The 27,760-nt window shown below is 42.4% G+C and overlaps 1 protein-coding gene across 4 annotated transcripts in view; it reads left to right on the top strand.

Annotated features, from left to right (window-relative positions):
• Nucleotides 1-465: 465 nt before the first annotated feature.
• NRG1 (neuregulin 1) overlaps nt 466-27,760 on the top strand; it is a 181,511-nt gene continuing 154,216 nt past the window's right edge. For all 4 annotated transcript variants that reach the window (XM_065740719.1, XM_065740715.1, XM_065740714.1 and 1 more), the window contains exon 1: nt 466-771. In XM_065740719.1, the coding sequence (XP_065596791.1) occupies nt 558-771 (214 nt within the window). In that variant the 5' untranslated portion in view covers nt 466-557. The remainder of the gene's footprint in view (nt 772-27,760) is intronic.

Raw genomic sequence — 27,760 nt, 5'->3', positions numbered from 1 at the left:
GCCTTTCGCTCCACCCTACCCGCTCCCCCCAGCGAGGCCCCCACATCTCCCGTGAACCTGCCGCAGGTCGTCTGCCGGCTAAGCCGCCCGCCTTCGCCAAGAGCGTGGGGCTCTGCCGGCCGGTGGGGCGGTCCCGGGCTGCAGCACCCGCCCCCGACCCCCGCCCCGTCCTGCCCTACCCTGCCCCGCCGGGACAGCCGTGTCTGCGCCCTTCCCGGGACCAGGGCCGCCCCACATCCTGGAGCTGTTCAGGCTCCTCCCGAGAGCAAGCGTGCGGTGCCCGGGGCGGGCATTAGAGCGGCGTGTGCCGAGAGTGTGTGTGTATGTAGGCTGGAGTTTTTATTATCATTATTACTGTTATCATTAGGAAAGAAAGAAAGAAAGGGGAAAGGAAAAAAAAAAAAAAAGGGTGTGTGTGGAGGAGGAGCGGGGAAGGGGGGAGTAGGGGGGTTGAGGGGAGTAAAGAGAAGAAAAAAAAAAGGCCCGGAGAGAAGTTTCCAAAAACTTCCAAGGACCTCTTTGCTCTAAGTCCCAGGCAGTGGCAGCGGGCAAGAGCGATGCTGGAGCCGCGGGCGCTCTGGGAGTCGACGGCGTCGGCGGAGGGGGCGGCCGCGGGGACGGCGGCGGCGACCGCGGAGAGCGTGGGGCCGCCCGGAGCCGGGATGGCCGAGAAGAAGAGAGATGGCAAAGGCAGGAAGGGAAAGAAAGGCAAAGGGCCCGACAAGAAGCCCTCTCCCACGAAGGAGGGCGAGGCGCCCGGCTCCTCCACAGGTAAGCTCTCGGCAGGTGCGGGGGCCGCCTGAGCGGACCCACCGCGCTCTTCCCGCTGCTGCTGGGCTACTCGCAGCGGGCACTGTTGCCCCGGCTCCCGGCCCGGCCTGGCGGGGGCTGCTCGCAGAGCGGCGTGGCTGGCTGAAGCGGCTCAATGGCCCGAGCGGGGCCGGTCTGTAGCTCTGCTTCCCGACGACTCCAAAACCCTTAGCGGCTCTCAGCAAGCTGTTGCTCCTTTTTTCTTTTTTCTTTTTCTTTTTTTCCTTTTTCCTTTATGCGCCGATGTTAGTGCATATCTTCCATTACAAAACGCTTTTTCTCTCCTTCCTTACTATGGAATCACTTAGCTGAGTTGAACAGATGGCAAACTTTCATGCCGGGTATTTTGTTTAAGCTTGCAGCTATTTACACAAGGATGATCAGAGAGAACCTTTTGCTTGTTTAGCAGCACGTGTTTGTCTTATGCCTCTTCTGTATTACATGCAAGGGTTCATGCCATTAAGAACCTCACTGTGGATGTCCACAGGCTTGCAACTCTGTGCACCTACCCAAAGGCAGGGTTGCAGCCATGCAAGCTGCCTCACTCATTGTAGTTATGTATTTCTGTTGGCCAAACACCTTGATCAAGATGAAGACTCCCAAGCGCTATGCAAGTACATGATACTTTTCCTAAAGTGCTTGTGCTGTGCTACCTACTTTATCAGAAAGCTTTAGAGGTATATGCAGACAGAGAGAGTTTTTGCATCAGCAATTTGTACCTTGAGTTATTGGTTAGACTGTTTATTTGAAATCTTTGTTACTGGTAGGAAATTATTTTAAAAGAGCAGAGTCAGTTGCCTGATTTGGCTGTTTATTTGCTTTTTTATTCCACTAAGTAGAGAAACAGAAATCCCCAAGGGGGCAATTTCTTTAAATATACCTGAGTTTATTCTGCTTAGTGCATCATGGACAACATGATGCAGCTCTAGACTTTAATCATCAGTCCTCAGGGAGGATGTGTGTGATTCAGCTGCATCAGATATCCCTTTGGGTTAATAATCTTTACAAACTTTCTCTGCCCTGTACATCCTTTCCTCTGTACCTCTTTAGAGACAGACATCCACCCCATCCATACCCCACCCTTTTCACCCAGCTTCTGCTCAGCAGTGTTATAAATGAAAAATTGGAGGTAGAGTAGGGGAGTTTTGCCTTATTATACCAAGCTGGGAACAGACTCTTCATTTGACCTTCTTGCTGTCTTTCTCTCACCATGTTAGGATTGTCTCTTGCAGTATTAAAACCTCTGTCAAACTTATCAGTGACAGCTGGGTTGTTTGGGGTGTTAGAGGGGGGTTCTGTTTTTGTAGTTGACATAGAAAACACGCAGACAGTAACAATCTGGAGGATTTATGACAGGAAGTTTCTGTCAAGGGAATGTAAAGGAGGTAAACTTCTGACTGTGTTCACCTCAGGGTCCTACCATGTCCCATCCCATTTTTGTAGAAAAGCTCACTATGGGCAGCTTGCTGTTTCCAACAGAGCAGGGGTGCTGCATGCATGAAAGACATGAAAAGTCTCTGGTGGCTGGGGCAGGAGATGCAGATGCCTTGGGTTGGGCTCTCATGCCAGCCAATGGGGAGCAAGAGAAAGAGCCAGAACCAGAGGGGCTATTACTGGGCAAACCAGCCAGCCTGACTCTGAACTAGACAGAGTTTTTGGGACCTCATAGGGAAGTCAGAGTAATAAGAATATGGAGGATGCATTGGGATTTATCACCTGGTCTTTGGATATTTGCAAAGTGCAGTGGTCTGAGCATGTCTGCTATGGAAAGTGTTTTATATGAAATGCTGGATGATGGCAAGTGTAGTCAGGTTCACCGAGAGAGTGAAACCTAGGCATAGCATGGGTTCACAGGCTTTGCTGAAAGTCCAGAGAGCTTTCACCCTGACAAGCCAAAATAAGATAGTGTTTTAAGCAGAAAGAGTCCAATTTTCTGGCAAGTGTTTGACTCATTTTTTCAAAGTGCCAGATTGTTTGCTGGTATGAAAGAGTACTGCCTTCATCCATACCTGACATTACTAGTCAAAAGTTTCCTGTGTGGGCAAGAACTAAGCATTCTTTTACCTTATGTAATTAAAATCACACTCCTTCTGAGATGAGTGTGTACGGTAATTTGTGTGCATAGCTAATCTATGTGCAGTAATTGCAGATACAATATCTAATTGAGGAGAGTGAAATACAGCATAAGACATATCTGTACACTTGACTCACAATGAAATAATGCCATGCTGATGTTGTTGCATTTATAAATAATATCTACCCTCTTATTTGAGGATATTTTCTGTTTTGAGGAAGCAAAATGTAGTAGGGGAGAAGTTCTGCAATTCAAGCAGTTGGCTTCTTTTCTCTGTGATCAAGCTCAAAATAAAACTGGGCTGTGCACATTTACTAACACTTTATACTGGGAATAATACAAGGACATCCTGACTTTGGTAGAACCACAGTTTCTCCTTTACACTAATACTGTTTTGCAGTGAGAAATTAGGTACCTGATGATCAGTGAGTGTGAAGAGGTAATAAAACAGTTTTATTTTTTAGCGACTTGCTTTCTTAAATAGAAGTATATCAGGAATTGTTCTGTTCTGCATTCTGTTCCATCAGTAGTTTACCTCCTCCACTCATGGGCTTCCTTCAGCATAAAAAAACAGTACCTTATGACCAAGTTTTAAGATCTGTCCACTAGCACAGAAGTCCTTAACAGATCTTGATTTTTTTTTTTACAGCTGTTTTCCTGATTGTAACTTCAATAGGCCTAATTTATTTCATGTTTCACTTCAGCATCTTGTCAAGAAGCATTGTTGTACTGGAAAATAGAGACGGGTTTTAGAATATGCTTTATTATTTAAAAAATAGATGTATGAAATATGTTTCTTTGCTATACTCCCTCACAAATAATCAGGGAGCTCCAGAATTGCTATTAGAGAAGATGCTTAATTAGAGCATTAACCAAAAAAAAAAAAAAAAAAAAGCAGGTTTGGCCTGCACTGCTTGACTACACAGTGGCAACACAGAAAAAAATTCATCCTCGTATTTACCATTGCCCACATGGAATCTGGGCTTGATAACAAAAACTTGGGGAGGACCATGTTGTTATGCTTTCTTAGTCTTTCCAATTATGTAAAAGAACATTTTCCCCCTCACTTCAAATGGTCTTGAACAAATTGATTGCATGCATGATGTCCAAAGTGATCATATCTTCCTTCTGCAGGGCAGTCCAGTCCATGATAAATACAGGGAGTGGAAAACTGGTGAGAGAATATTAAGAACTGACAGAAGCTTACAGCTTTTTTCCAAATTATTTCATTGATGTGCTGTGTCAACTGAGTGTGCAGACAGGCTCAACTAATCTGCCATAGTGGCTTCTCAGGGTACTGTCAGTGTATTCAAAATGCCAGGGCAGAGAATCCCCCACGCAGGGAAACTGAAGTTCTGAGGTACTGTCTCCAGACCTGCCCTCACCTAGGCACTGCTCCTGGCTCAGTGCTGTTACAGTACTCATGAGGAGGCTGGGACTGGGCCCATCATAGAATCATTAATGTTGGAGAAGACCTCTGGGATCATCTTGTCCAACAACCAGCCTATCCCACCATGCCCGCCAACCACGTCCCTCAGTGCCACATCCATATGATTCTTGAACACCTCCAGGGACAGTGACTCAAGCACCTCCCTTCTGCAGCCTGTGCCAGTGCCTCACTGTTCTTTCTGAGACGAAAATCTCCTAATATCCAACCATGTCAGATCTTGAACATCCTGCCAGGCTAACCTCAGGGTTGGACCCCATAAAATAGTGACAGTAAAGTATAAGATAGTAAAAGTAGCCGGGGGAAAATCAGATAAAGTATCAGCCTGGGGAAAATCCCTCTGTGGAAGACTTGTATATTGGTAAAGCAGGTTTTGCACCAGCACATAGCTGTCCAGCTTCCTTGTCAAGCATTTTGAAGAGCCTACAGGGCTTGAGTGGACAGAGAATGAAGGCCATAAGCTATTACAGAGAAAAACACCCTGATGGCTGTAAAGATTGAGCAGACTGTGGATTGTGCCAGCCACCCATTGTTGCAGGAGTAGCAGGGTCTGTAAACAGCTGGTGGAGAAAGACAAATCAGGTGTGGAGAAGGATGAGCAGCAAAGATGAGTTCCAGTCATCGTTTCAGTGAGGGGACCTCAGAAATATGGTTCTGAACACATCTGTGTTTGCAGAGCCCAGTGGAAGGAGATCAGGGTAACTGACATTGAAAATGAGTGCTTCCTCATTGAGAAATTTAATTTAGTGTTGGACAAAATGCTAGAGCTTTGCAACTGCACAACAGAATAAACAGCATGTTCAGGTGAGATTAGTGTGACTGAGAATCACCTTTGACTTCATCATGTTTGCAGGCTTAGTTGGTGGAGGAAGAAATGGCATTTGTCAGACTGAGGACCAGGCTGGACTGGGAGGGCTCAGAGTTTAGTCCAAGAGTTGCTAAATTTAAATTGATATTCAGTATTCATAAAGAGGCAGGTCAAGAAGTAGGTCAAGGTTTTAGCAGGAGCTGAAGACAAGAGCCTTGGAGGTGGCATGACAGCTGAAGTTTCTGGTAAAAGCTGTCCAATTCTAGATGAAAAACACTGTTTGAAAGGTGTGGCAACTTCTCCTGGTGTTTCCAAGCCAAAGTATTTATGCTTATTTTTCTGAGAGGAAAGCCTCTCTACCTGTGTGCAGTGCCTGAATGCTCCAAACATTCCACACAATCTTCAGAGTAATTTTGAGAATTAATCCTTTAAAAAGCATGTGAGTGTGTTCATGTTCTGTGAATAAATGAGATTAGTCACCATTCAACCTTTTTTTCACGTAACACTACAAGTACTACTTGACTGTAGCCATGGGAATGCAAATAAAATTGTGAGGACATACCAGTACCTTTGTCCAATAAATGCTGCCTGTGCATAGAAGGATATTCCCTGTGTCGAATACATGCAGAAACCCTTCTGAACTTTGTGCAAATATTGATGGTTGGGTAAGGCTGAACAAAATTTTTGTCTTGGACATAGAAATGCCAAGATCTGCTGAATTTTATGCCAAGAAAATGCAGGGATTTTAAAACATCAGTCCCTAGCAAAGCTGAGACTGAACTCTTTGCAGAAACAGAAATGGGTTGAGGCAGTTCTCATTAAGAATAATAATAATAAAAAAATAAATGTCCAACACAATTTTTTAGAAGAATTTTTCAGCACTGTTTGGAGCGGATCACTTTTCATCTTTCCCATAGCACCAGAATCAGTGTTGTCTTTTTTCAAGGAAGCATTTATTGTGCTAGGCTCATTAAGTCCTAGCCACAGAATTCACAGAGGAGCTGCTGAGCATCCTTGGTCAGGAGTTTCAACTTCAGGCACTTCAGTGGCAATTTGTGACTCTGAAAGGAAGGAAAGTCAAGTGCCAAACTGTGGAAAATTTTCTTGCAGCCATCTCCCTCCCCTGACTCTCCTCGTTGGAATCTGTCCTGAAGCATCTGATAGTCCTTTGAGGCAGGTACCAACAAGTAAGAGCATAACAGTGAAGAACAATCATCCTGCAGAATGTCAGAAGCTCTGGAAATGCTATGAATTCTTACCAAATCAGTGTTTTGTTATCTGTCCAAAAGTAACAAGAGTGAATGTGCCTTTAACGGTACTGATAGTTTATCATGTTCCGTTATGATACAAGAAAACAAACCAAGTGTCAATATTTTGCATGAGTCATTCTGGCTGTACAAAGGGACTGCCTCAATGCGCTTGAAGTCTCTCGGTTGACCTCGGTTGCTCCCTCAAGTACGGTGGGTGGCGGCGGGAGGTGGAGATCTTGTTACAGCCCTTGAGAGGAAACACATCTCGTTGCTTTTTGAGGTTGCCTTTGAGTGATGCTCGTCTGTGTCAGTGCTGCTTGAAAAATAATAACGATGACCAAAATCATAGCGAAGGGGAGGAAAGGGAGCCCGCTGCGTCCCGGAGCAGTGGACGGGTGGCTGCAGCGGGGCGCCGGCTGAGGTGACGCTGACGGCGGTAGCCGCGAGAGGGTGCGGCGGGAGCGCGCTGCTCCGTTCAGGGAGCGAGGGGTGCCTGGCAGCGCCGTGCGGGAGCCGCGCTTGTAGGGGAAGGCGGTACTCTGGCTGTGAGTGCTTTTAACTGTAAAGGAGAGCGATGAGAAGGTGGCAACTTGAGGAGCAAATTTCTTCTTCCTTTCACTCCTCCTTTCCTCCCTTTTCTTCTTTCTCCTATTCTTTACTCTCTTCCTCCTCTCCACCCATTTTTCCTCTGCAAGTCTCTTCTAGTTCTTTGTTGTGCTGTTTTCCTTCTTCCTTCTTTCTTTTCTCTATCCTTGCTTCCTTCTTTCGCCTTCTCCCTCCCTCCTTTTCCATTCATCTCTCCCTCCTTTCCACCCAGCCTTCCACAATTCCTTCTTCTTGTCCTTCCTGTCTGCTCAACTTCTGTTAATGGAAAAAAAAACATAAAAGGAAAGTTAAGGCCACAACGAACTGAGAGATTTAACAGATTTAACACAAATCACAGCAGGAGTAACTGCTGGAAGTTTAGTAGTACATAGAACCCTGTTTCCGTCTATATTTGCATTTCTACCTGTGTCATTTCTTTGAGAGCATTAGATCTGCGGAGAAACTGGCTGAGTTTGTTCACTGTAAACCGCTTGACTCCTCCTAGTTCTGATAAAAAGTCCATCAGCTTCACAGGCCTGGGATTAAGAGAGAGTGATATTAATCTAGTTCTGACAATTTATCTGGGAATCTTTCCTCATTCTCTCTGTGCATCTGTTTCTCAGGTTTTATGAGTTGATACTCCACCTTTGCAAGCAGGGGAAATCCAGGTCAAGCAGTTGGGATTTGGCATTCAGCACTTGGACTTATGCTGAGCCTTGCTCACCAGCTTTCTCCTGCATTAACAGCTTTCATTTCCCCCCTGAGTCAACCACATGCCATGTCTAATGGCTAATGGTTAATCCCTTTGAAGATAGTTACAGGAGCATGAATGCATACTTGAGATGACTAAACAGAGTCCAGGCAATGTCCATTTGCACAGGTGATTGCTAGAGGTTGTTCCCACTGCAGCTACTGCTGGAGGAGTTAGATTTTGAATCCAGTGTTGAGAGATTACATGTGTTTGTGCATGTGTGAGGATGTGTGAGTTTTATCAGGATTTTTGTCTTCAACAGTGACAGAGTCTTTAGTTTTCCTTTGGAGACATCCACTAGACTCCAAAAGGAGAAAAAAAGGACTTATTCTGTCAGTGTATTGCACTTGTATATGAAACAGTACTGAAAGCTGCTCTGAGTTACTGCATTGTAATTGGAATGGACCCCAGTAAGTGAAATAGAAACAATTATTCTTTGAGTACCTCTTTTCATGTATCCTTGAATTGTGCAAAGTTAAACTGATATTGTTTGTGTCATTGTAGTGTTTTGAGGTTTAAATGAAGTCTGCATCCTTCAGATTCTTCTCACTGAAAGCACTTCTGTTGAGAGCAAGCTCCCTTTGCCCAGAAACCTGCATGCCCAAAGCCACACCACATCAGTCTGGTCCCAGAACAGAAACCAAGTCTCCCAATTCTGACTCTAACCTCTTTCCACAAACCACCCTGTTTCCTGACACATGGACATTCTAGAGATAAGAAAGCAACATGCAGAAAACATGAGCCTGTCTCACATTCTGTTTTTTTGTCACATGGAAAGATTATTTTCCCAGTTTCTGGATGGCACTGTCTATTGCAGTGGCACTGGCCACATGGAACCACATTTCAGTGGGAAAAAAACGACCTGTAAAAATTGGTGTCCTAGGGTTGCCAGTGGCTCCTTTCTTGTTTTTGTAGTTGTTGTTGTTGTTTGTTTGGGTTTTTTTGTTTTTTTTTTTACCCTCTGCTGCACTTCTGCATTTGTTGCACCCTCTGTCTCACCCAGTGAACCATACCAGCAGTGTCATTTTTATCTCAAACGATGTTACTTTTGAAGAACGTAACTAACATGAAAACACTTAAGTTTCTGGTTGGACCCGTTCTTTGAAACAGTGGACTGGAAATGCAGAGGTGTAAATTACATTCTAAAAACTGTGGGAGCTCCAGACAATGAATGAAGCTGCAAGAACACTGGTGAGGCCAGATAAAAGGCACTGGAAAATACAAAACAATGAGAAGGCATTTCTACATTGGAAGTACTTGCCTGGGTATGTGGTAAACATTCTGTCACTCACATAATCTGAGGCAAGGAATGGTATCTTTTATGTGCTATACCTCAACCAAAATCTCTGGAATGAATGCAGAATAGATGGGTGAAGTTTTCAGGTCTCTGCTTCAACAAATTATTGGCAGGCTTAATTAGCCTTGTAGTTTCCAGTAATCCTGGCCTCATCTTTTTGTTGTTGTTGGTACGTTTTGTTTTTTCTCTTGAGCATTGTGCATGGCACTTGAGAGAGTGCTGCAAATGTACAAAAGGTTAGGTTCAAATACTAGATGGCCGGAGAAAATGTGGAGGAAAGAAACTGATTGTCAGCAGAAGAGAAACTGAAGCTTAGCACAGTTTTTCTTGGCTGTATGAAAAGTTGTCAAGGTCAGAAATTGGAAAACTATTCCAATAAATCAGCTGGGAAAAATGATTATTTTTTTTTCTTAATAAATTCTTATGGGCTACTTAAGACAGGTAAGTATGTTTTTTTAACTCTGGACCACTCCTCTTTCCTTTTCCTTTATTGTTTCTCCCCTCTGTAGGTAAGGATGCCTTCCATAAAGTTGAAACTTAACACTCTGAACTGCTGGTGTCCTCTGCCTGCTCACTGCCCCATCCCTTCTCCATATCACACACGAGTGGCAGAAGCCAGTGATAATAACCAGATTACCTTTAGTCTCCAGGCACAGTGTGTCAAGTTCCTAGGCTGCAGCTGAAGCTGTGCCTAACAGCAGAATGAAGGCAAAGCTTGGTTCAAAGGGGATGTCATCTTGTTCAGTGACCACAAGAAAGATGAAGGGAAGGAATATTATTTCTGAAAGATGTTGAGAGGGCATTATCTTAATCTAAGCATTTTTTTTAATGATATGGAAATGATTGCACAGCTGCCAGTGACATTGGCTTATCTTGACAGAAAGTGATCAAGTGAGATTCCAGGGCACTGAAGACAGCAGAGGATGGCTGAGTCCCAGGGTGAATTGTAAATGCTTCACATGGTTCAGCCTAGACATTAGTGTCTTTCCTTCAACTCAACTTTGCTTGCGTCATTGAAGCTGAAGTAATCTGCCAAGTCTTAATAGCTCTTCTCATCTTCAGCACCTGCAGATTGATTCTTCATTGTCTGTTTCCCCTTCGTTTCCCAAAAAATTTGTTGATGCTTCTACAACCTGTTGTGCTGAGTAGTGACTGCCATAGTGAGCTTGCCTGGAAGTAATGCCATCTAGCTGGCAAAAGGGCAACAGTATGTCAGCATGTCAGTTAGATGGGATTGCAGGAAGATCTATGAAATTACTTCTTTTTGCAAACTATTCTGATGCTTGAATAAAATTAATGAGTTTCTTCTGTCACACAATGTTTGACCTTTGAGTTCCTGATCAAAGCGTTTTTTAGACCTGGAGATGTGAAGTACATGTATGATAGACTCTCCATCACAGAAAGCTGCTCAGTGCTTTGGCAGTGTGGCTGCTCGTGCTCTGCCATCTCCACAGTCAGATGAAGAAGCCCAGTGATTTATAGCATCATTTGAGTTGAAGTGTTGCTCTCCTGCCCATGGTCCCAGGACATTCAGTCACTTTGTGCTCTCCAGAGACAATAGACACAGGATCACAAGAAAGCCCACTGTCAGAGTTACCAACTGTTTCTGAGCAATAAAAAACATACGTGCTTTGGAGGGCCCCTTTTATTGTGTGCCTAAGTGGTAAAGAATGGACTGTGATGCCAGCTTGCTTCAGTGCAGACAGCTGTCCTTAAATGCATCCCAGAAACCTGTATGTATGGGACAGGTTGGAATAAAACTTGCCACTGAGTTTTAGTCAGACCTCTGGAGGAGAAAAGTTTTCAGCAACTGGCAGAGAAAAGCCACAGGGATGGTGAAGACTAGATGACAACTACAGAAAAATCACCTGTGCAATTGAAAGGGGAACACAGCCCATAAAACAGTGGTTCAAAACCCTGCTTATTATAGGTAGTTGTATGGTGACTGTGTCTGTACGTCTGCTTGTCCTGTGCACAGTTAGGTCCAGCTTACTTGCAAGCCAGTAGACCTGCCAGGAATGCATGAAACACCTTGAAGAACAGGGAGACTCTTTTCAGAACTCAACTTGAGAACTTGTCTGAGAACTCAGATAAGTGGAGGTAGCTAGGACTGTGGGAAAGCAGAGGATAGCGTTGTTACAGTTAGATTTCCTCTTCTCTCATCATGCGTGGTACCTATGGATTTTGAACCTCCCAGGTGTCCTTCAGCAAATCCTGAAGGAGCCCAGTGGAAATGCAACCAATGGCACTGCAAATTATGTGAACTGAGAATAACAGATGGACTTCTGTTCTACAGAAACAGTATTTGGAAGAAACTGTAATGATGCACCACGTCATGTCTGCTGGCCTAGAGATTAAGGAGAGAAAGACAATTGAATTAAATATTGGAAATTTTCTTCTAGGGTTAATGTTTAACACATCTAGCCTGTGACGTTGGGTGCTTGTACATTTCTGGGTGTTTCTGCATCTTTTCCATCTTATCCTGTTTACTTCAAGGAATTGCTATCTTTTCACCACTTTACTCTCATCTACTTGATGTTAGCAAAGAAAAGACAAAAGGTTTTTTTTCTTTCTAGAGTTACTCTAGACCAAGACTAGTGCAAACATATAAGCAGATTTGTTCAGACACACATACATGCACTATCCCTCATGACTGCAGCAAGAGAGGATTTAAATTTTAGAAAGTTTGAGGACTTCTAGGGTTATATTACATCAGATAATTCCTCCAATGGTGAGGTGTCATTGAAAGAAAAGTCTTCTAAGCCATTTTTAACTTGTTCCATAAAAACTCTGGAGCTCCTGGACCAGCCCCCCTCAGGAAGAGGTCCTGTGAAACGTGTCAACAGCTGGATGGCACAGAGCTGGAAAGCACTGCTGCCTTTAAATAACAGAATTGATAGCTGCTGTGAGAAAGCAGTGCATACTCATACTTCTGTATTATTGTTTCTGGGAGGAACAACTGCATATTCTTTTGATAGTGTTAGGAGTCAAGCTCTTCATGGAAAAGCAGAGATTTCCCCACCATGCTTACAGCAGGGAACTGCTGAAATGTTGAGAATAGTGAGTTCCTTTTGATGTATATTTTTTAAATCTGTAGTTGTTTAACGACTCCCTTTACACATGAAAAAATACCAGGCAGAAGCAGGATCATCCTGAGTCACAATGTGTTCCACTATGTTTCTTGCTCTCAGTTTCATGGGAAAAGCCATGGTCTGAAATAGCCTGGCCTTCTGTTAGCTGCAGTAGCACTGCTTGAGGGCTGAAATCTCTGCTCTGGTGAAACACCCACTTATCTGTGCCAGGTTCCCCCAGGATCCAACCAGGAGGGAAGAGAGGCAGCTTGCACATTTGCCTCTCACCACAAACACTTCTGAACACATCCAGCAATATGTCCTCTATGCAACTCTTTGACCTGTAAGACCTTGCCACAGTCAATTGTGTCACTGCTTGATTTGTTCTGTTATTATTTTCTTATGTCTTTTTCCTGACACCCACTATCAGCCACCACTGCAGATGGGAGCCAGGCTAGCCCAGCATTTGATCAGGATATTTGTTTACATGAGTGCTGGAACATGCTTAATGATGGAGTGAGGGATAAGTACGTGGGCCTGCTTGACAAGGGAAAAAATCGGGAGTGGAGGATTTTTCAAGCACGAATGTAGGATACACACTTGACCAGGGATTAATACATCAGCAGCTCATGGATTCCATCCTCCAGCAACTACCCATTTCTCATGTTCTCAGTGCTCTGGTGCTTGCTGCGTCGCTTTCCCCAGCCCAACCATCTACATTTCAAACAAACCCCCTTGCCTGGAGCATGCTGTTCATAATGTTTCTAGGGAGGAATGTGGGGGTGAAAAGACCATATGAGGTCATAAAGTTTTTGTGGAGATGCAATTTGATCCAAAAAGTGAATTACCAGGTGCTTCTTCGGAGAGGGATTGGAGCTTATATTTAAATACCCACTTAAGAAGGCCTTGTACTCCAGAATAGAATCAATTCCATTTGTTCTCTAAATGCAGATTTGTTTTACCATAGCATAATTCCTGATGATGTTTGAATTGATCTGTAGATTTAATTTCACAAATTTATAGGAAAATAAATAAATAAATAAAGGACAAAGCTACATGCCATTATCCCTAACACTGTGGTTTTTAACTCTTTAATGACTCATGAAACTTTAAAAAGGCAGTACATTTCAGATGCCGTTTTTCAGAAATTTGCTCCTCTACTTTACCTTGCAGAACAGGGAGGGAGTCAAGATGTTGTCCCCATATGGTAGTAGCACTGGAACTCAATGGTACAGTACCAGGGTGGATATAGCATCGTTCAAGAGGCTTCAGTCACAGTGGTAGGTGGCGAGAGAGCAGTGGAACTAATATAGATACCACTCTGCAAGTGGATGTAACTACTGCCTTAATGGATGTTACCTCTCAAGGAGGCTATTTGTAACAGTAGGTTTATATGAAGAATGTTACATTTCTGTGTCTTTTAAATTGGGTATAGCTGTGAGATGGCTGGGTTTATTCCTGGTTCTAAGGTGGATGGAGCTGCCAGAAGCGCAGGTTGTGTTTTCTTTGTGCAGTGTTTCTTAACAGCAGCACTGAGCGCTGCTCTCTTGCCCCCTTGCTTAGGCGTCCAGCAGGAAGGATTGGCTGGAGGCAGTAATGGCACTGCTCATGCATGTTTGGAAGACAAGTGTGTGGTGAGCAGCCTGATTCTGCAGGGACACCTGGAAAGCTCATCAAAATGAGTTTTTAAAGTGCATTCACTAATGTGTATTCAGTCACCATTTGGATTTTTTGTATTATCTTTATCTAGCTCTAAACCAACTAGAATTAGCATCATTTTATTTCCACTGTCCACACACTGTAGTTTAACTGAAGAATGCAGGTTCACACTTTGATTTAGTTCAGATAAAGTTTTGCTGTCCAGCATTGTGCCAACAGCTCTAGAATGCCACTGCTTGTTGCTAAGCCTGAGATGAGTCTCCAGCCCCAACTGAGTCCCCAAGGGAAAAGAGAGCCCTAACCCACAGCTCCGCTGCGACATTACACTGAGGTACTGCAGGGAGAAGGTACCTTTAGAATGTGTTCAAGAAGAGAGAAGAGGTGATAAGAGAAGTGTGTATGGGGAACTGGCAGTAGAGGATTTGTGGAGGTGGATGTCAAGCCATGGAAAAAGAGCAAGTCAAGAAGGAGAGAGGGAGTGAGAAGAGAGCTTGGGAAGAAAGACACAGCTGGAAAATGAGGATGCAGGAAAAGTGAGGGGAGGGAAGGGTCCTTTTTGGCTCAGTGGGAGACTGGGAATTTGGAAAGGAGGGAAACCAAGGCATGTCAAAGCTGTGATGGGAGTAGGATGAGTGTGATGGAAGGATGCTAGCCTTGGGAGTGGAAGCAGAAAGCTGCTCATGCAGATGACATAGTGTATCTCTTCTTCCTCTGGGGTCAGCAGGCAAATTTACTTGACTGGTCATCCTCACTGTCTCTTCCCTGCCTGCATAGTCGTGCTGTTCCCATGCATGTTTCCGAGTTTTTGACTGGCTGCTCTAGGATGGTAGCTGTAATGACAGTGGTAATGAGTACTGATGGAGGGGAGGGAAGGGAGAGCAGCTGTGAAGCAAGGAAAGTTGCCGGAGTACAGTAATCATGTTTGGCAAGTCAAGCCTGTGGGAGTTGTACAATGCCCAAGGCTAGCAAAGTGGTGTTATAATAAACCCCAGATGTTTCCGCTATTTACAGTGTATATGTTATGTTCAAACCTGAAATGCATCCTAGGATCTGGCGGGTAGGGAAACAGTTATTAGCTGCTTGGAAATTACTTGTTGGTAATGTATCCGTTCCCCCTTGATATTAGCTATTGCCTGTTTAAAATGTAAATCTTATAAGCAGAGCCTCTCAGGAGCAGCCCTTTTTTCCTTTTTCTTTCTTTACTTTCTCTTTCCTCCAAACCAGTGGTTCCATTTGACTGCATGAGTAACATTGCCATCCCCCTGAACAGCTTTTTTGAAGAGCCCAGCCTGGGCACAGCAGGCTGCTCCTGTGAGTGCTTGTGTGGGAGAGGCCCCCTGTCAGGCCTGGAGAGCAGCCAGCCACAGGTGTGCCAAAAGCACCATTTAATTTCCCCAGATTAATTGTTTTAGAGCTCTGAGCCAGAACCTGTGCAGTATGTCATGGGCCACAGCAGAACCTCAGCAACTCTGAGTAAGAATTGAAAAGGGGGATTTAGCAGATTGAGCTTTTAAGTTGAATCCATGACTTGTCTACAAGAGCAAATTGCTCAGCTAAACTGTGAATTTACAGCCCAATGGTTGCTGTGCACAAACCCTCCAGGTGCTTGGCCCTACAACTGGTCCAGAATAGGGTTCAAAACATCCAGGTTTAGAGTGAATGTGGTAAAACCTAGAACTGACAATCCCTGGTCAGGGTGCTGAGCTGACTGTAGCTGACTGTATCCACACTGAGAGCAAATCGAGCCTGTGTGAACTAAAGCCACCTAAGCTATGAATGTATGAATAGAAGTGTTTGCTTTGATGTTTATTGGGTTTAACTAACACAGGCAAAACATGCACTTTCAGGGAACCCTGATTAACCTCTTAAGTAGGCCCTGATGGCACATCTTATGTATGTGCCTTACCTGTGCCATTGGGGTGCTGAGGGGCTGGCATGTGTGTAAAAGTGGAAGAGGTGTGCTTTGTGTGAGGTGGTGGGAAAGCCTTGCTGAAGGTCAGGCAGACTGCAAAGGGAATGACTGACAAAGGAGTCCAAACCTGGATGCACTGGTTTAGTTTATTTCTGTAAAAAACCCTTTTGGCAGTGGTCCCTGGGGCATGTGGGAGAATTGAGCAGTCACTCACATCACACAGCTCTTGTCATTTTGTGATGAGGCTTTTGGGTCTGAGCAGAAGGGAACCTTCAGGGCTGGGGAGCTAACTATGCTGATTTTGATTTGGTTTCTGCCAAGTTTTTATTCCTTGTACTCAGTGGTTTCCTCAAACACTCCCTGTGCAACTTTTCCGTCATGAGCCTGCTGTGACTTCTAGTAGGGGTGATGTCTTTTTTTTCTATGCTTTAATCTCCTCCTACACTCTGTATGCCTTCCTTAGAGAGATTTTCTTGTGTTCTAGCCCTAATGGACAGCTCCGTGCCTAGCCATCCAGTCTTATAATATTTCACATCACACCTCATGAAAAGAGATACAGTATATTCTGCCAGACTGCCCATGTGATGTCGATGCTTTCTGTACCTTCCCTAGATCACTTGCAGTCATTATCATGGGTCAGGAACCGTTCATTTAGTCAGATATGTTGCCACCCACTCCAGTTTAAAGTGCACTGTGGCACTGCATTGTTATATTGAATGCAATGCCAGTGATGACTGAGTGCAAAATTTTCAAAGCTATGTGAATTTCCATCCCATCCCATGAACTGTCTTCTCCACATGGAAAGCCAAAGTGTAGAAAATTCACTTGTCTGAGATCTTAGAATGCTTTACCACTTGAGAAAGGTTTTTCAAATCTTTTTAGTTATTTCAATGTAGTAACTAATTTATTTAAAATGAAGTTGCTGAATAAGATTTAAAACAGCAAAATATCTACATTTTTCTCTCCCAGTCTACATTAGAAAATAAGATGCCTCTCATTTTTTAAGGATGTGATGGCCATATATAGTTAAATGTGACTCAGAAAATTGTTTTCAGTCCTTCTTTATTTAATGTGTGTTGATTATGAATGCAAAATATATTTTAATAAAATTTTGACTTATTTCCCTTTCATCTATCAGATTCAGCTAATATCATCTTAAAATTCTCTATCTTTTTATCTCCATCCTTCTACAGAGTAATCAGCTGGATAACAAATATAGAAGGTAATACAATATTTTCCAACATAAACAAACAAACAAACGAAAAAGTAAGAATTCATAGTGTGGTTATCTGTATGTTCAGTTACACAGCTGACTAAGTGCAGGGCGGTGACAGCATGTCCTCAGAGACCGGAGAATAATGGCCATGCTTAATAGCAAGTATGAGGGCTGTAGTAGTTTCATGGAGTTATCTCTATATCTGAGTCTGGGACAGGGACACACACACAGAAAACAAAACAGAACAAACAAACAACAACAATAAAGGAAAAAAATGGACAGGGAAAGAAAAAAACTGCCCCGAGCGGGACCATGCACTCCAGGAGAGGGGGAGAGGAAGAAGGGTATGGAGGTAGCAGATGGGTCTAAAAAAAAAACCAACAGCAACGATCTGATGAGGAACGATAATTTACTAAATCCAACAAAATCAAACAAAAAGGGAGAGACAATAGTATCAAACAATACGAGATCTTACTCTGATAGACTGCAAGGGAAGTACATGTGCTTTTCTCCTTGGCAAAACGGAGAGAAAGTGCACGAGAGAGCTCCACTGTCTCCAACCAGGAGCTCCATCCCTAGTCTAGATCGACTCCTTCCTCTCCCATCCCAGAACATTAACTCTTTAATTCCCATTGTTTTACATGATGTTCTGATGTGGAATACCAGCAACAAAAATCACAAAACCGCAACACGTAGTAACCAAAGAGATTTTTTCCCTTTTGTTTTCCTTTTTATGAAACAAATGGAGTACAGAAAGAAAAAAGATAATTAAAACCTGTTGTTGAGATCAGTACTTTCTCTGATTATTTAAATTATGTTTAAGACTGGGAAAGGAAGCCCTGGGGATTAACATCTGTCAAATCTCTCACTACAATCAAAACAATTCCACCTCATGGAAATAAAAAAAAATGCAAAACTCTCCTTTTTCCTTTTATTCAAAAAGACTGTGATGAAGAGGCTTGGGGGGAGACAACAACCAGAAGTGTTTTGGCTTTCTAGTTATAGAAATACGGGCTTCCACAGTTTTATATTGTGTATGGTGTGTGCTTAGTGCGCCCTGGAAAGGTCTGTGAAGCCTACAAATGGAGGTGCCAACGGAGATTGTCCTTTTGCTGTTGTTTTGCTGGATTTCCGTCCTCCTCTATACACTTCCAACTCATTTCAGGGATACTCAAGAAAGTGGCTTTGGGCCCTTTCATACGTCTATGATCACACAGTTTGTATTCACATCCATCCACTCCATCATTAATAGACTGATTCTTCTGAAGGCTCCAGGAAAAATGGATTTTTTGGTTCATTCATTTACTACTGGATGTTCATGATCCTGGTGAGATACAATACGCTGCAAAAATGCTATACCTGGAAATAATGATTTTCAAAATCTGTTTTAAATTCTTTTCAGAAGCAATAAAAATGATTAAAAGATAAAAATTCAGTATATATTCAGTGTTCTAATACCAGGATTTTTGTTATTGTTATTACTTCTTTCATACATGCTAGGTTTTATAACAACTCTTAGTAGGGAGGCAGAGATTCATAGTCAGGTAATACTGTGAAAACACTGCACCTATTTTACAGGGACCTTTTCTGGCTTAAGCTTTCCCTTAGCCATCATGGTGTTCTGCATGCATGGTTGCTTCCTACTAACATTCCCTTTGCAGCCAGAAGGGGGGCTCAGGATATCAAATTTCAGAGGGTGCCCTGGAAACATAGTTCATGTTCATTCTTCTGAACATCACTTTCTGATACTGTTGTGGTTCTTGCTTGACTTCCTCCATCAGTCTTTCATGGCTTTCATTTGTATAGCTTTTATTACTAAATATCTACCAGCGTGGGACAAATTTTGAAGAAGGAAGTACTGCAGTACTAGAACATATGACTGGAACCAGGTTACAGACCACCAGGATGGGGCTTAGATATATCTTTTCTCTGTTTATCAGAGGTCTTTTCTGTGGCAGGTCTCCCCAGTTTCATCTTGTCCTCAGTGTGCAGGTAGAATCCCAAAGTGGAATTAACAAGGGAATATTTTGGTAATGGTGACACCCTAACACGTGGGAGTGTTATGAGACCCAAGAGAGTCCTTGGTCTTCTGGATGGGCCTTCAGACCATTATACAGCTCACCATGAGGAGAATCAATGGGCATTCCTGAACAGAAATACTTAATGATACTGTATGATGGCAGCATTAGTGAAATCAGCTGGATTTTCATTCTCCTGAAAAGAGAAACGCCAGAGGTAAACAATGTGGTAGAAGAGGCAGATGATTTGCACATATCATTTTACATACAAAGTATACTCATCTTTTTGTTCATCATGTAGATAAATCTAGCCAGACACTATGCTTCTTGTGAGATGGACAGGGCCTGTGCTCATGCCACCTTGCATGAATGGGCAGTAGAGCTATAGTGTTACATCTGCTAGTTTTGCACCTGTGGCTGCACAACAGCTTCCATTTCAATCCTCTGTTTTCTCAAACCTTTTTAGTGTCAAACTTTGATGTTTACTTTCTTGAATATGAGAATTTGAGAATATTTGGGAATATGAGATTTTTTTTCTCTTGAAAATGTGGGCAAAAGAAATGATTGGTGACACCCTAGAGTTCAGCATAGCTGGAGAGAAAGTTATGCATTCTTCCTGCTATGTGCCATTTCCAATGAAAGTCAAGAACTTGACATGATAGCATTTTGGGGGGATAGTGGGGTTGTGTCTGGTTCATGAAAGACGTCTTTTTCCTGAAAAGTACTAGAAGGAAGAAAAAAGTGACCACACATGAGAATTGTTCAGCGCACTATGTAAATGTTCTCTAAAGAGAGATTTATTTTAGATTGTTTAGATGTTGAACTAAGGAACGTGGTTTGGTAGGGAAGAAGTGGTGGTAGGTGGACTGTTGGAGGTCTTTCCAACCTTGGTGATTTTATGATTCCATGATTATTTCTTGTTTGATGATCTGATCTTATCTTGGAGAAACAACCATTCTGTGTCAAGCAGCTGCAGCCTTCTCTAACATGTTTTGCAATTCTCCTCTTCAGGTAACTTCAGAGAGGTACACTGGCTGCATGGGATGAGGCCAGAGCCTTTATTTTAGTGCTGGATCTGCAAGAACTAGATCAGCAGCCTTCTGGTGTGCTCCCAGTGTGGCAGTCTTCCTTCTAAGAAGTTTGGGCTGAAGGCTGAAAAAAAAAGCCCTTATTTGTTTGTTTGTTTGTTTGTTTTTTCCCCTTAGGATTTGTCTCCAGCTTGAGATTTTGATTCTGGTGGTACAGTGAAGAATGTGTAGATTCAGGCCCTGCAGGTCAGCTGTCTAAATCTGAGATGAGCCGCTATGAGCTCTTCATGGGACTCCATGGTGGTGATGGCCTCCTGTAGATAGGCTTGCAGTCATGCTAGTCATGCTCTGCAGTAATTTTATTCTGGCTACTACATATATGCAATCCAGGTGATTCGTGATTGAAATCACTGTCCTAGCTGGGAATTAAAATCAGTGGAAGAATTTCATGTTGCAGAGATAACAACAAAATGAAATTTTAACTAGAAAATTTGTGGGACAGGTCACAACAGATTATATGTGAAAATACCCACCTCATGAAGTTGTTGCTCATGAGAATCACGGAATTGCTTGGGCTGGAAGGCAGCTTAAAGATCATCCAGTTACAATCTCCCTGCTTTGGGAAGGTTTGCCACCGACCAGATCAGGCTGCTATTATTCATAAGAAGGAAACAAGGAGTCTAAGGAAGGGATGGATGTTGGTCTGATTTGTCCTCTTCTGCAGAGGTTTATAATCACATCAGTGTTCTACCCTGAACAATGAATGCATTTGCACACATGCGAGTGTTAGCACACATATTCACTATCGTTAGGTTTCTTAAATCAATTCAGTTGAAGGGGAGAGAGCATTGCCTCTAGAAAGACCTGTTACAGTTAATTTAATCCATAAATTATTGATTTAATCCATAAATCATTGATTCAACTTTATTTGTCAAGGAATTAATTTTAATGTGTGTTTAATCACAAATTAACATTTAAATCAGTTTAAGTGTGTTCACAAACTTTCCAATGGTTTCAATAAATTTTTTTAATGCTTTATTTAGAATCCTTCAAATTCGGATGTAGAAAAAGTTTTGCTTTATTTTTGCCCTCTTATAATGACTGTAACACATTTCCCAGTCTTCTGGGATGCAAGTCTAACTGCATCAAATCAATGACAAAACATTTTACTTTCACAGCGTCTGAATTTCGCCTAATACTGTGGTGGGCCTTCAGTTGTTATCATATAGCAAATAAAGCCCTGGATACTTGCACACTTGATGTAATCAATTTTCAGGCTGTGACTTTATCCAAAACTGTGACGCATGAAAACCATTTGTAAGTTTAAAAGAATGGGGGAGGGAAAGCTTACTTGAACTTGCTTGCCATGTCTTTATACTTTTTTACTGGCAGCCTGTTCAGAATTTATGTGGGCTTATTGTCCAACTCTTTTTTTTATCTATACCTTGCAATTCAGCCTCTATTCTTTTAATGGATAATTTAGAATAGGGCAAAAGATTTGGTAAATAATGCACCTTACTTTCTATAGTTGATATTTTTAGTGGATTTAAAAAGTTTGCCTGTGGTTGCTACGTAATGATTTCACTTTCTAACAATACAGGTTGTAATTCCTACCTGATAGTAAGTACTGGTGGCCATTATTATAGAGGCTAGATACTTAGGCTGTTAAATAATTGCTTACTGTTTAATGCTTTTCAATTTGCATAACCATAGAATTTCAGGCCATTGAGGGATACTGACAAAAGGCTACATAAACACCAGCCAGGATGAGATTGACTGTTACAGGCTGAGAGCTCCAGGCTGGACTTCATGGCCCTTTTGAGATCTGTTTCATGATTTGCTGTGATTGTGTAGTGATCCCTGTTCTGTGTACTGCTTCTTAGCATTCACAGGTTCCCTGGGATGTAACATAACTGCTTTATAGTTGTCCTGGAATATATGTTTTAAAGAACCTGTAATTTTTCCTACATGATTTTTGAACTTTCGCCTGCAGTCAAGAAACCATTCCAGCATGATATAAAATCTTTCTGTCCTTCCCTCTGTGATGGCTGGACTGTGGTGTGTTTCTGCATGCTTTGCTGATCATATGGCTATGTATTTTTTGGAGGTTGATCTTTAAAAAGATGACTAATCTTGTATAATAATTTAACCAGGAGGGATGCTTATAAGTAGGTCTTTTTAAGATCTATTTCTGATTTGTGGTACCAGCAATATTTATTCCCACTTTTTTTTTTTGTACTACTTTTCATTTCTCTGAGAATCACATACCCATTTTTAAACAGGCATGGTGCAAATGTGTACATTTCACTGTATTTTCCTTCTCTATTTTGCCAGGGCTATAAAGCAGAACTGTGGGATTCGGCATTTGTTGGAAATAAATTCCATTTTAGAGTATAGAACTAACTCTTCTCTGCCTTCCGTGTGAGAGCATCCTGCTAAGCTCCACATTGAGATTTTTCCTGAGCTGACAGTCTATGTAAAACATTCAAGTATATGCAGACTCTGTTACTAAAAGTGCTCAAAGGGCTGTGGGGACTGTACTTTAGGGCTGTAAAACTGTGTACTGTCAAAAAATCAAGGTTTTGCTAACAGATGTTTCCAATAGATGGCCACCTCAGTGATCTGGAAGGGTAGGTGAGTTTTTTCTCCATTTAGGGTGGTCTAGAACATTCTCTGCTCTCTGTATGACAAGCTCCTGATGAAAACAACTACTAAACCTTTATTGAGGCAACTCTGACTAAGTACGAGTGGAGACTTGCTTCTGTGGGCCTCTGTTCTTTCATAGTCTGTGCTGAACACCCACATGAATCCCACAAATAAATTATTGCTAGGAGACTTGACCACTATGGATTTGAAGGAAAGGAAGGGAAGATAGAAAGCGTCAAAAGTCTTTACACTTCTCCAGTTAATCTTATGTCCTTTAAATTAATTTATGCTTTTTAGTTTTGATTTTGTTCATGATGAAGAAACTATCAGAACTTAGGTTTGTGAGCACCCCAGGTTTGTTGGAACAGTGTGTGAGGACTGGGAGGTAACCCAGACTACAGGAGATAGAATCAAAAGCTCCTAAACACAAGGTAGTGCATAAGATATAAAAAGCTTACAGAATTCAGCACACAAGACTATGCTTTCTGTGGGTGGCAAGTACAGGAATGTGCCAGAGAAGAGGAAATGTGAGTGGGAGATGAGACCACTGCAGACTTTGGAGCTCTCAGGTTGATGGGCCAAAATTCTGAGAAACTCATCCAAAAAATGTAAGTTCTACCAAAAAAAAAAAACAAAACCCAAAACCCAAAACCCCCCCAAAAAACCCCAAAAACCCACAAAACAAAACAAAAATAAGTAAAGGTAAAGAGGAAGAAAAAAAGGAAGAAGATTTTCATCAGCAGTCCACTGTTACAGAGAGGAATAAAATACAAAGTGATACCAAAATGTGATTAATTGCAATGTTATGTTGCACATATTTCCTTCTTGAATTCTTTTTTTCTTCATTTGTGCTCATTCTTTCTAACATGATATTGAGGTGTAGCCACTGGGGTGGCTAAACATGTACCACAGTTGAGACCAAAAGATCAAACTTTGCATTCCCAAATGCAAAATTGCCCAGTGATCTGGTGAGACTTCCAAATAAGCTTGTGAGCCATACTCTTAAGACCCAGTACCATCAAGAGTGCAGACACAGCCATTGCTTTTGTTCTCCAGCTGTACTGGTCTCTCTTTGGTGACATACTGAACATATTTTTTCAAGCAAAGACAGAGATTAGTGATTAAAATACTTACACTGGAGAACAGAGAAGAGAAATAGATGTATGTATGATGCAGCAGGCCATCCTTCCTCCCCTCACTGAACTTCAAGGCATGCAACTTGAGACAAACTGTTATAAAATTCAGTCCTGAGATTCAGTTCCTAAACCAAAAGCAGCCACATTTAAAAAATAAAAATAAAAAAACACTTGCAAATCTACTTGAAGTCCATGGTATTTATTTATTATTTTCTGTGCATTTAATTGTTTTCATCTTAGTGCTCAAATAAAGATTCTGGAATCTACCATCATGCACTTACATATGTAAAATATGGACCTGCAGATTTTAAAATTGACTTTATGAGCTGTCATCCCTAAGTTGCTTATTGGATATCAAATATATTTATTTTATGCTGTCCCCTCACATTTTCAGTCTGTGTGATTAGATTTCTGTATTGACAGTGCCTAACAGGATCATCTAAGTTTATCAGGGATGTAGTCAGTTGGAGTGAGCTGCAGCACTATGAAGCAGAGGAGTATTTAATGTGATTAAACTGTGTGTTCCTGCAGACATGGTTATCAGTAAATAAATTAAGCATTGCCTTTCTAAATTGCAATCTTTAGGTTAGATGCTTGCTCACACCCATCTTCTCCTGTGTAACTTATATTTTGCTATCTTTGAATGCAGTACCCTGCCTCTAAGAAGATCTAAGCTCAGAAACTGATATTTGAGTGACTGCATGAGGCTGGACAGCCTGGCATTATCTTGTTAATCTGAATGAATGTACACTCTCAGCCTTTCCCTCAAGGGCATGATCCTTCTCTAGGTATGCCCATTTTTCACTGAACGTGCTTTTTACTTGTACAGTGGAGAGAAGTAGGGAGACCTTCTCCATATACATAGTGCTCTTACTGTATGCTCATTTTGAATATCCTGTTTGAAAGTTATTTTCCCTATGTCATGTTATTCCCCTTGGGATGGTCTACTGGGCTTCTGTCAGAGAGAACAACAACAAAAAAGATTAACAAAAACTTATAGAATAGCTTTAGTGCTAGGGATAACTGTGAATGAATTCTGGTGTGAAATATACCTGAAAGCTTCTCATACAGAATAAACCAGTACTTTAGGGTGACCTCTTTGAATTTTTTGGATGCACTGTTCCTTTGAAAGGATGGAATGAGACTTCGGAAGTGTCATACTTAAACCTGTCAGGCTCAGTAGAAACACAAAATCACTAAGGTTGAAAAAAGCCTCTAAGATTAGCAAGTTCAACCACCAGCCCATGACCACCATGCTCACTAGTCACATCCCTCCGTGCCATATCCACACTGTTCTTGAACACCTTCAGGGACATTGACTCCATCACATCTCCAGGCAGCCTGTTCCAGTGCAATAACACTATGAGAAAAATATTCCTAATATCCAGACTGAACCTCCCTTGAATCATAGAATCATAGGGGTTGGAAGGGACCTCAAGAGATCATCGACTCCAACCCCCCTGCCAAAGTAGGTTCCCTACACCAGGTTGCACAGGTAGGCATCCATGCGGGTCTTGAATATCTCCAGAGAAGGAGATTACACCACCTCTCTGGGCAACCTGTTCCAGTGCTCCATCACCCCCACCATAAAGAAGTTCTTGTGCACATTCGTGTGGAACCTCCTGTGCTGCTGTTTCTGTCTGTTCCCCCTTGTCCTGTCTCCACACACTGCTGAAAAGAGTTTGGCCTCGCCTTTTGTCCCGAACACCTCTGATATTTATAAGCCTGGATCAGGTCCCCTCTCAGTCTTCTTTTCTCAAGGCTAAAGAGAGTTAAAGAGTACCCATTTCACTTAGCCTTTCTTCATGAGGGAGATCCTCCAGGCCCTTCACCATCTTTGTGGCCCTGCGCTGGACTCTTTCCAAGAGATCTCTGTCTTTTTTATACTGGGGAGCCCAGAACTGGACACAGTACTCCAGATGAGGCCTCACCAGGGCAGAGTAGAGGGGGAGGATCACCTCCCTTGACCTGCTGGCCACACTCTTTTTTTTATGCATCCCAGAATGTCATTGGCCTTCTTGGCCATGAGGGCACAATGCTGGCTCATGGTCAACCTGTCATCCAGCAGGACACCCAGGTCCCTCTCTGCAGAGCTCCTCTCCAGCAGGTCATCCCCCAACCTGTACTGGTGCATGCAATTATTCCTCCCTAGGTGCAAGACTCTACACTTGCTTTTGTTAAATTTCATCTGGTTTCTTGCTGCCCAGCTCTCCATCCTGTCCAGGTCTTGCTCCCAACTTCATATCATCAGCAAAGTTGCTGAGGGTGTCCACTATTCCTTCATCAAGGTCATTGATGAAGATGTTGAACAAGACTGGACCCAGCACAGACCCTTGGGGGACAACACTGGTTACAGGCCTCCAAGCAGACTGTGCACCACCAGCAACAACCCTCTGCACTCTGCCAGTCAGCCAGTTCTCAACCCACTTGACTGTCCACTCATCTATCCCACACTTCCTTAGTTTTGTTATAAGGATGTCATGGGAGACAGTATCAAATGCCCTGCTGAAATCAAGGCAGACTACATCCACTGCCCTCCCTCCATCCACCCAGCCAGCGACAACATCATAGGAGGCCACCAGGTTGGTTGAGCATGACCTCGCCTTGGTGAACCCATGCTGGCTACTCCTGATAACCTCCTTTTTTTCCAATTGTCTGGAGATGGCATCCAGCACAAGCTGTTCTATCACCTTTCCACGTACAACCTGAGGCCTTTTTCTCCCTCTCACTGTTACCTGGGAGAATACTCACTACAACCACATTTCATGCAGTTGTAAAGAGTGATAAGATCTCCCCTGAACCTTCTTTCCTAATAGTTCAGGCTCAAATGATCCACAGCTGGAGACAAGCAATTTACAGTTAGAGTAGTCAGAGTTGTGGCTGGCTTTGTGATTATCTTTTGAGAATAGTTACTGTGATTGACCGTGTTATTTACTGGTTAATTTCCTGGTCCAGTGTTCCAGGAATATAGCTGTAGTGCTTTTTATCTATGTTTTGATCTGTTTCTTAACTCGGTCCTAGTCATTTGTACAGTGTTACGCTGTTTCTTGGCCTTTATAATATCTAGCATTTCTGCAAAAACAAAAAATCTCTTTTAACATCACTGGGAATAATGTGTTTCTGTGCATTTATGTATTACATGTAGTGCTCAAGAAAAACCTTAATTTTGCATTTTTCCTTTAGGTCTTCTACACAGACATAACATTTTTCCTTTAGCTCTTCTACACAGACAGTGTTCAAATCATGCCAAGACCCAGAAGCCAAAATGTGTCTGGACATTCTTTTGAGATAGAGTTCAGAACTGAAAAAATATCTCTTTAAGCAGATAAATGATTTGTTTGAGTTTCCCTTCTTTTAGCTCGAATCCAGTTACTTTAGCAACTGAATAGCCACCCTGGTGGTGGATTATCTATCATTCCCCACAGTGTTTTATCATACAGATAATCTGCACAAAGACTCAGTTTGCTGGTATGAAATAACCAGATTGTGAAAAGCGTTAAGAATCCAACATGTTGCCTGAAAGAATAAGAGGGAGATTAAAAAGAAAAGAAAACAGCAAAACATTGTTTTCTTTTAGTTGCCCATAAAGGAGCAGTATACATTTTAAAGTGTAGCTTACATGGTTTTTACTAGAGGATTTAGAAAATCTGTCCTACTTACGATAAGCATGAGCTTGATTACAATCTCATATGCAAGGAGAGAAGGGTTTTTGGAAATAATATAATTTGTCTTGTATTACTGACCGGCCATGAGCATTGTGCTAGAAAAAAGCAAATCTGAGGCCAAGGGAATGGGTATTATTCTTGTGGCTTCTATTACCACTCACCAAACTGTTGGTCACAATTTTGCATGGGAAATTGTGCACATATGCATACCAGCAAGCATTCCTAATACATTCTGGTCTTCAGAAGGCTCTTGTGCCTTCCTAGGGAAAAAAAAAATAGAAAGAGAAGTACCTCATGGAATGTCAGCTGAAAGCATGTAATTGTGTGATAATATTTTGCAGGTTTCCTGTTTAATTTGTTCAGTGTGTTGAGCTTCCTCGCAGATTA

The sequence above is a fragment of the Cyrtonyx montezumae genome, unplaced genomic scaffold (genome assembly GCF_038088225.1).
Source record: "Cyrtonyx montezumae isolate F1298 unplaced genomic scaffold, pur_monq_1.0 scaffold_29, whole genome shotgun sequence".
NCBI lineage: Eukaryota > Metazoa > Chordata > Aves > Galliformes > Odontophoridae > Cyrtonyx > Cyrtonyx montezumae.
The sequence above is the reverse complement of the archived record's forward strand: the minus strand, read 5'-3'. Positions and strand labels throughout refer to the sequence as shown.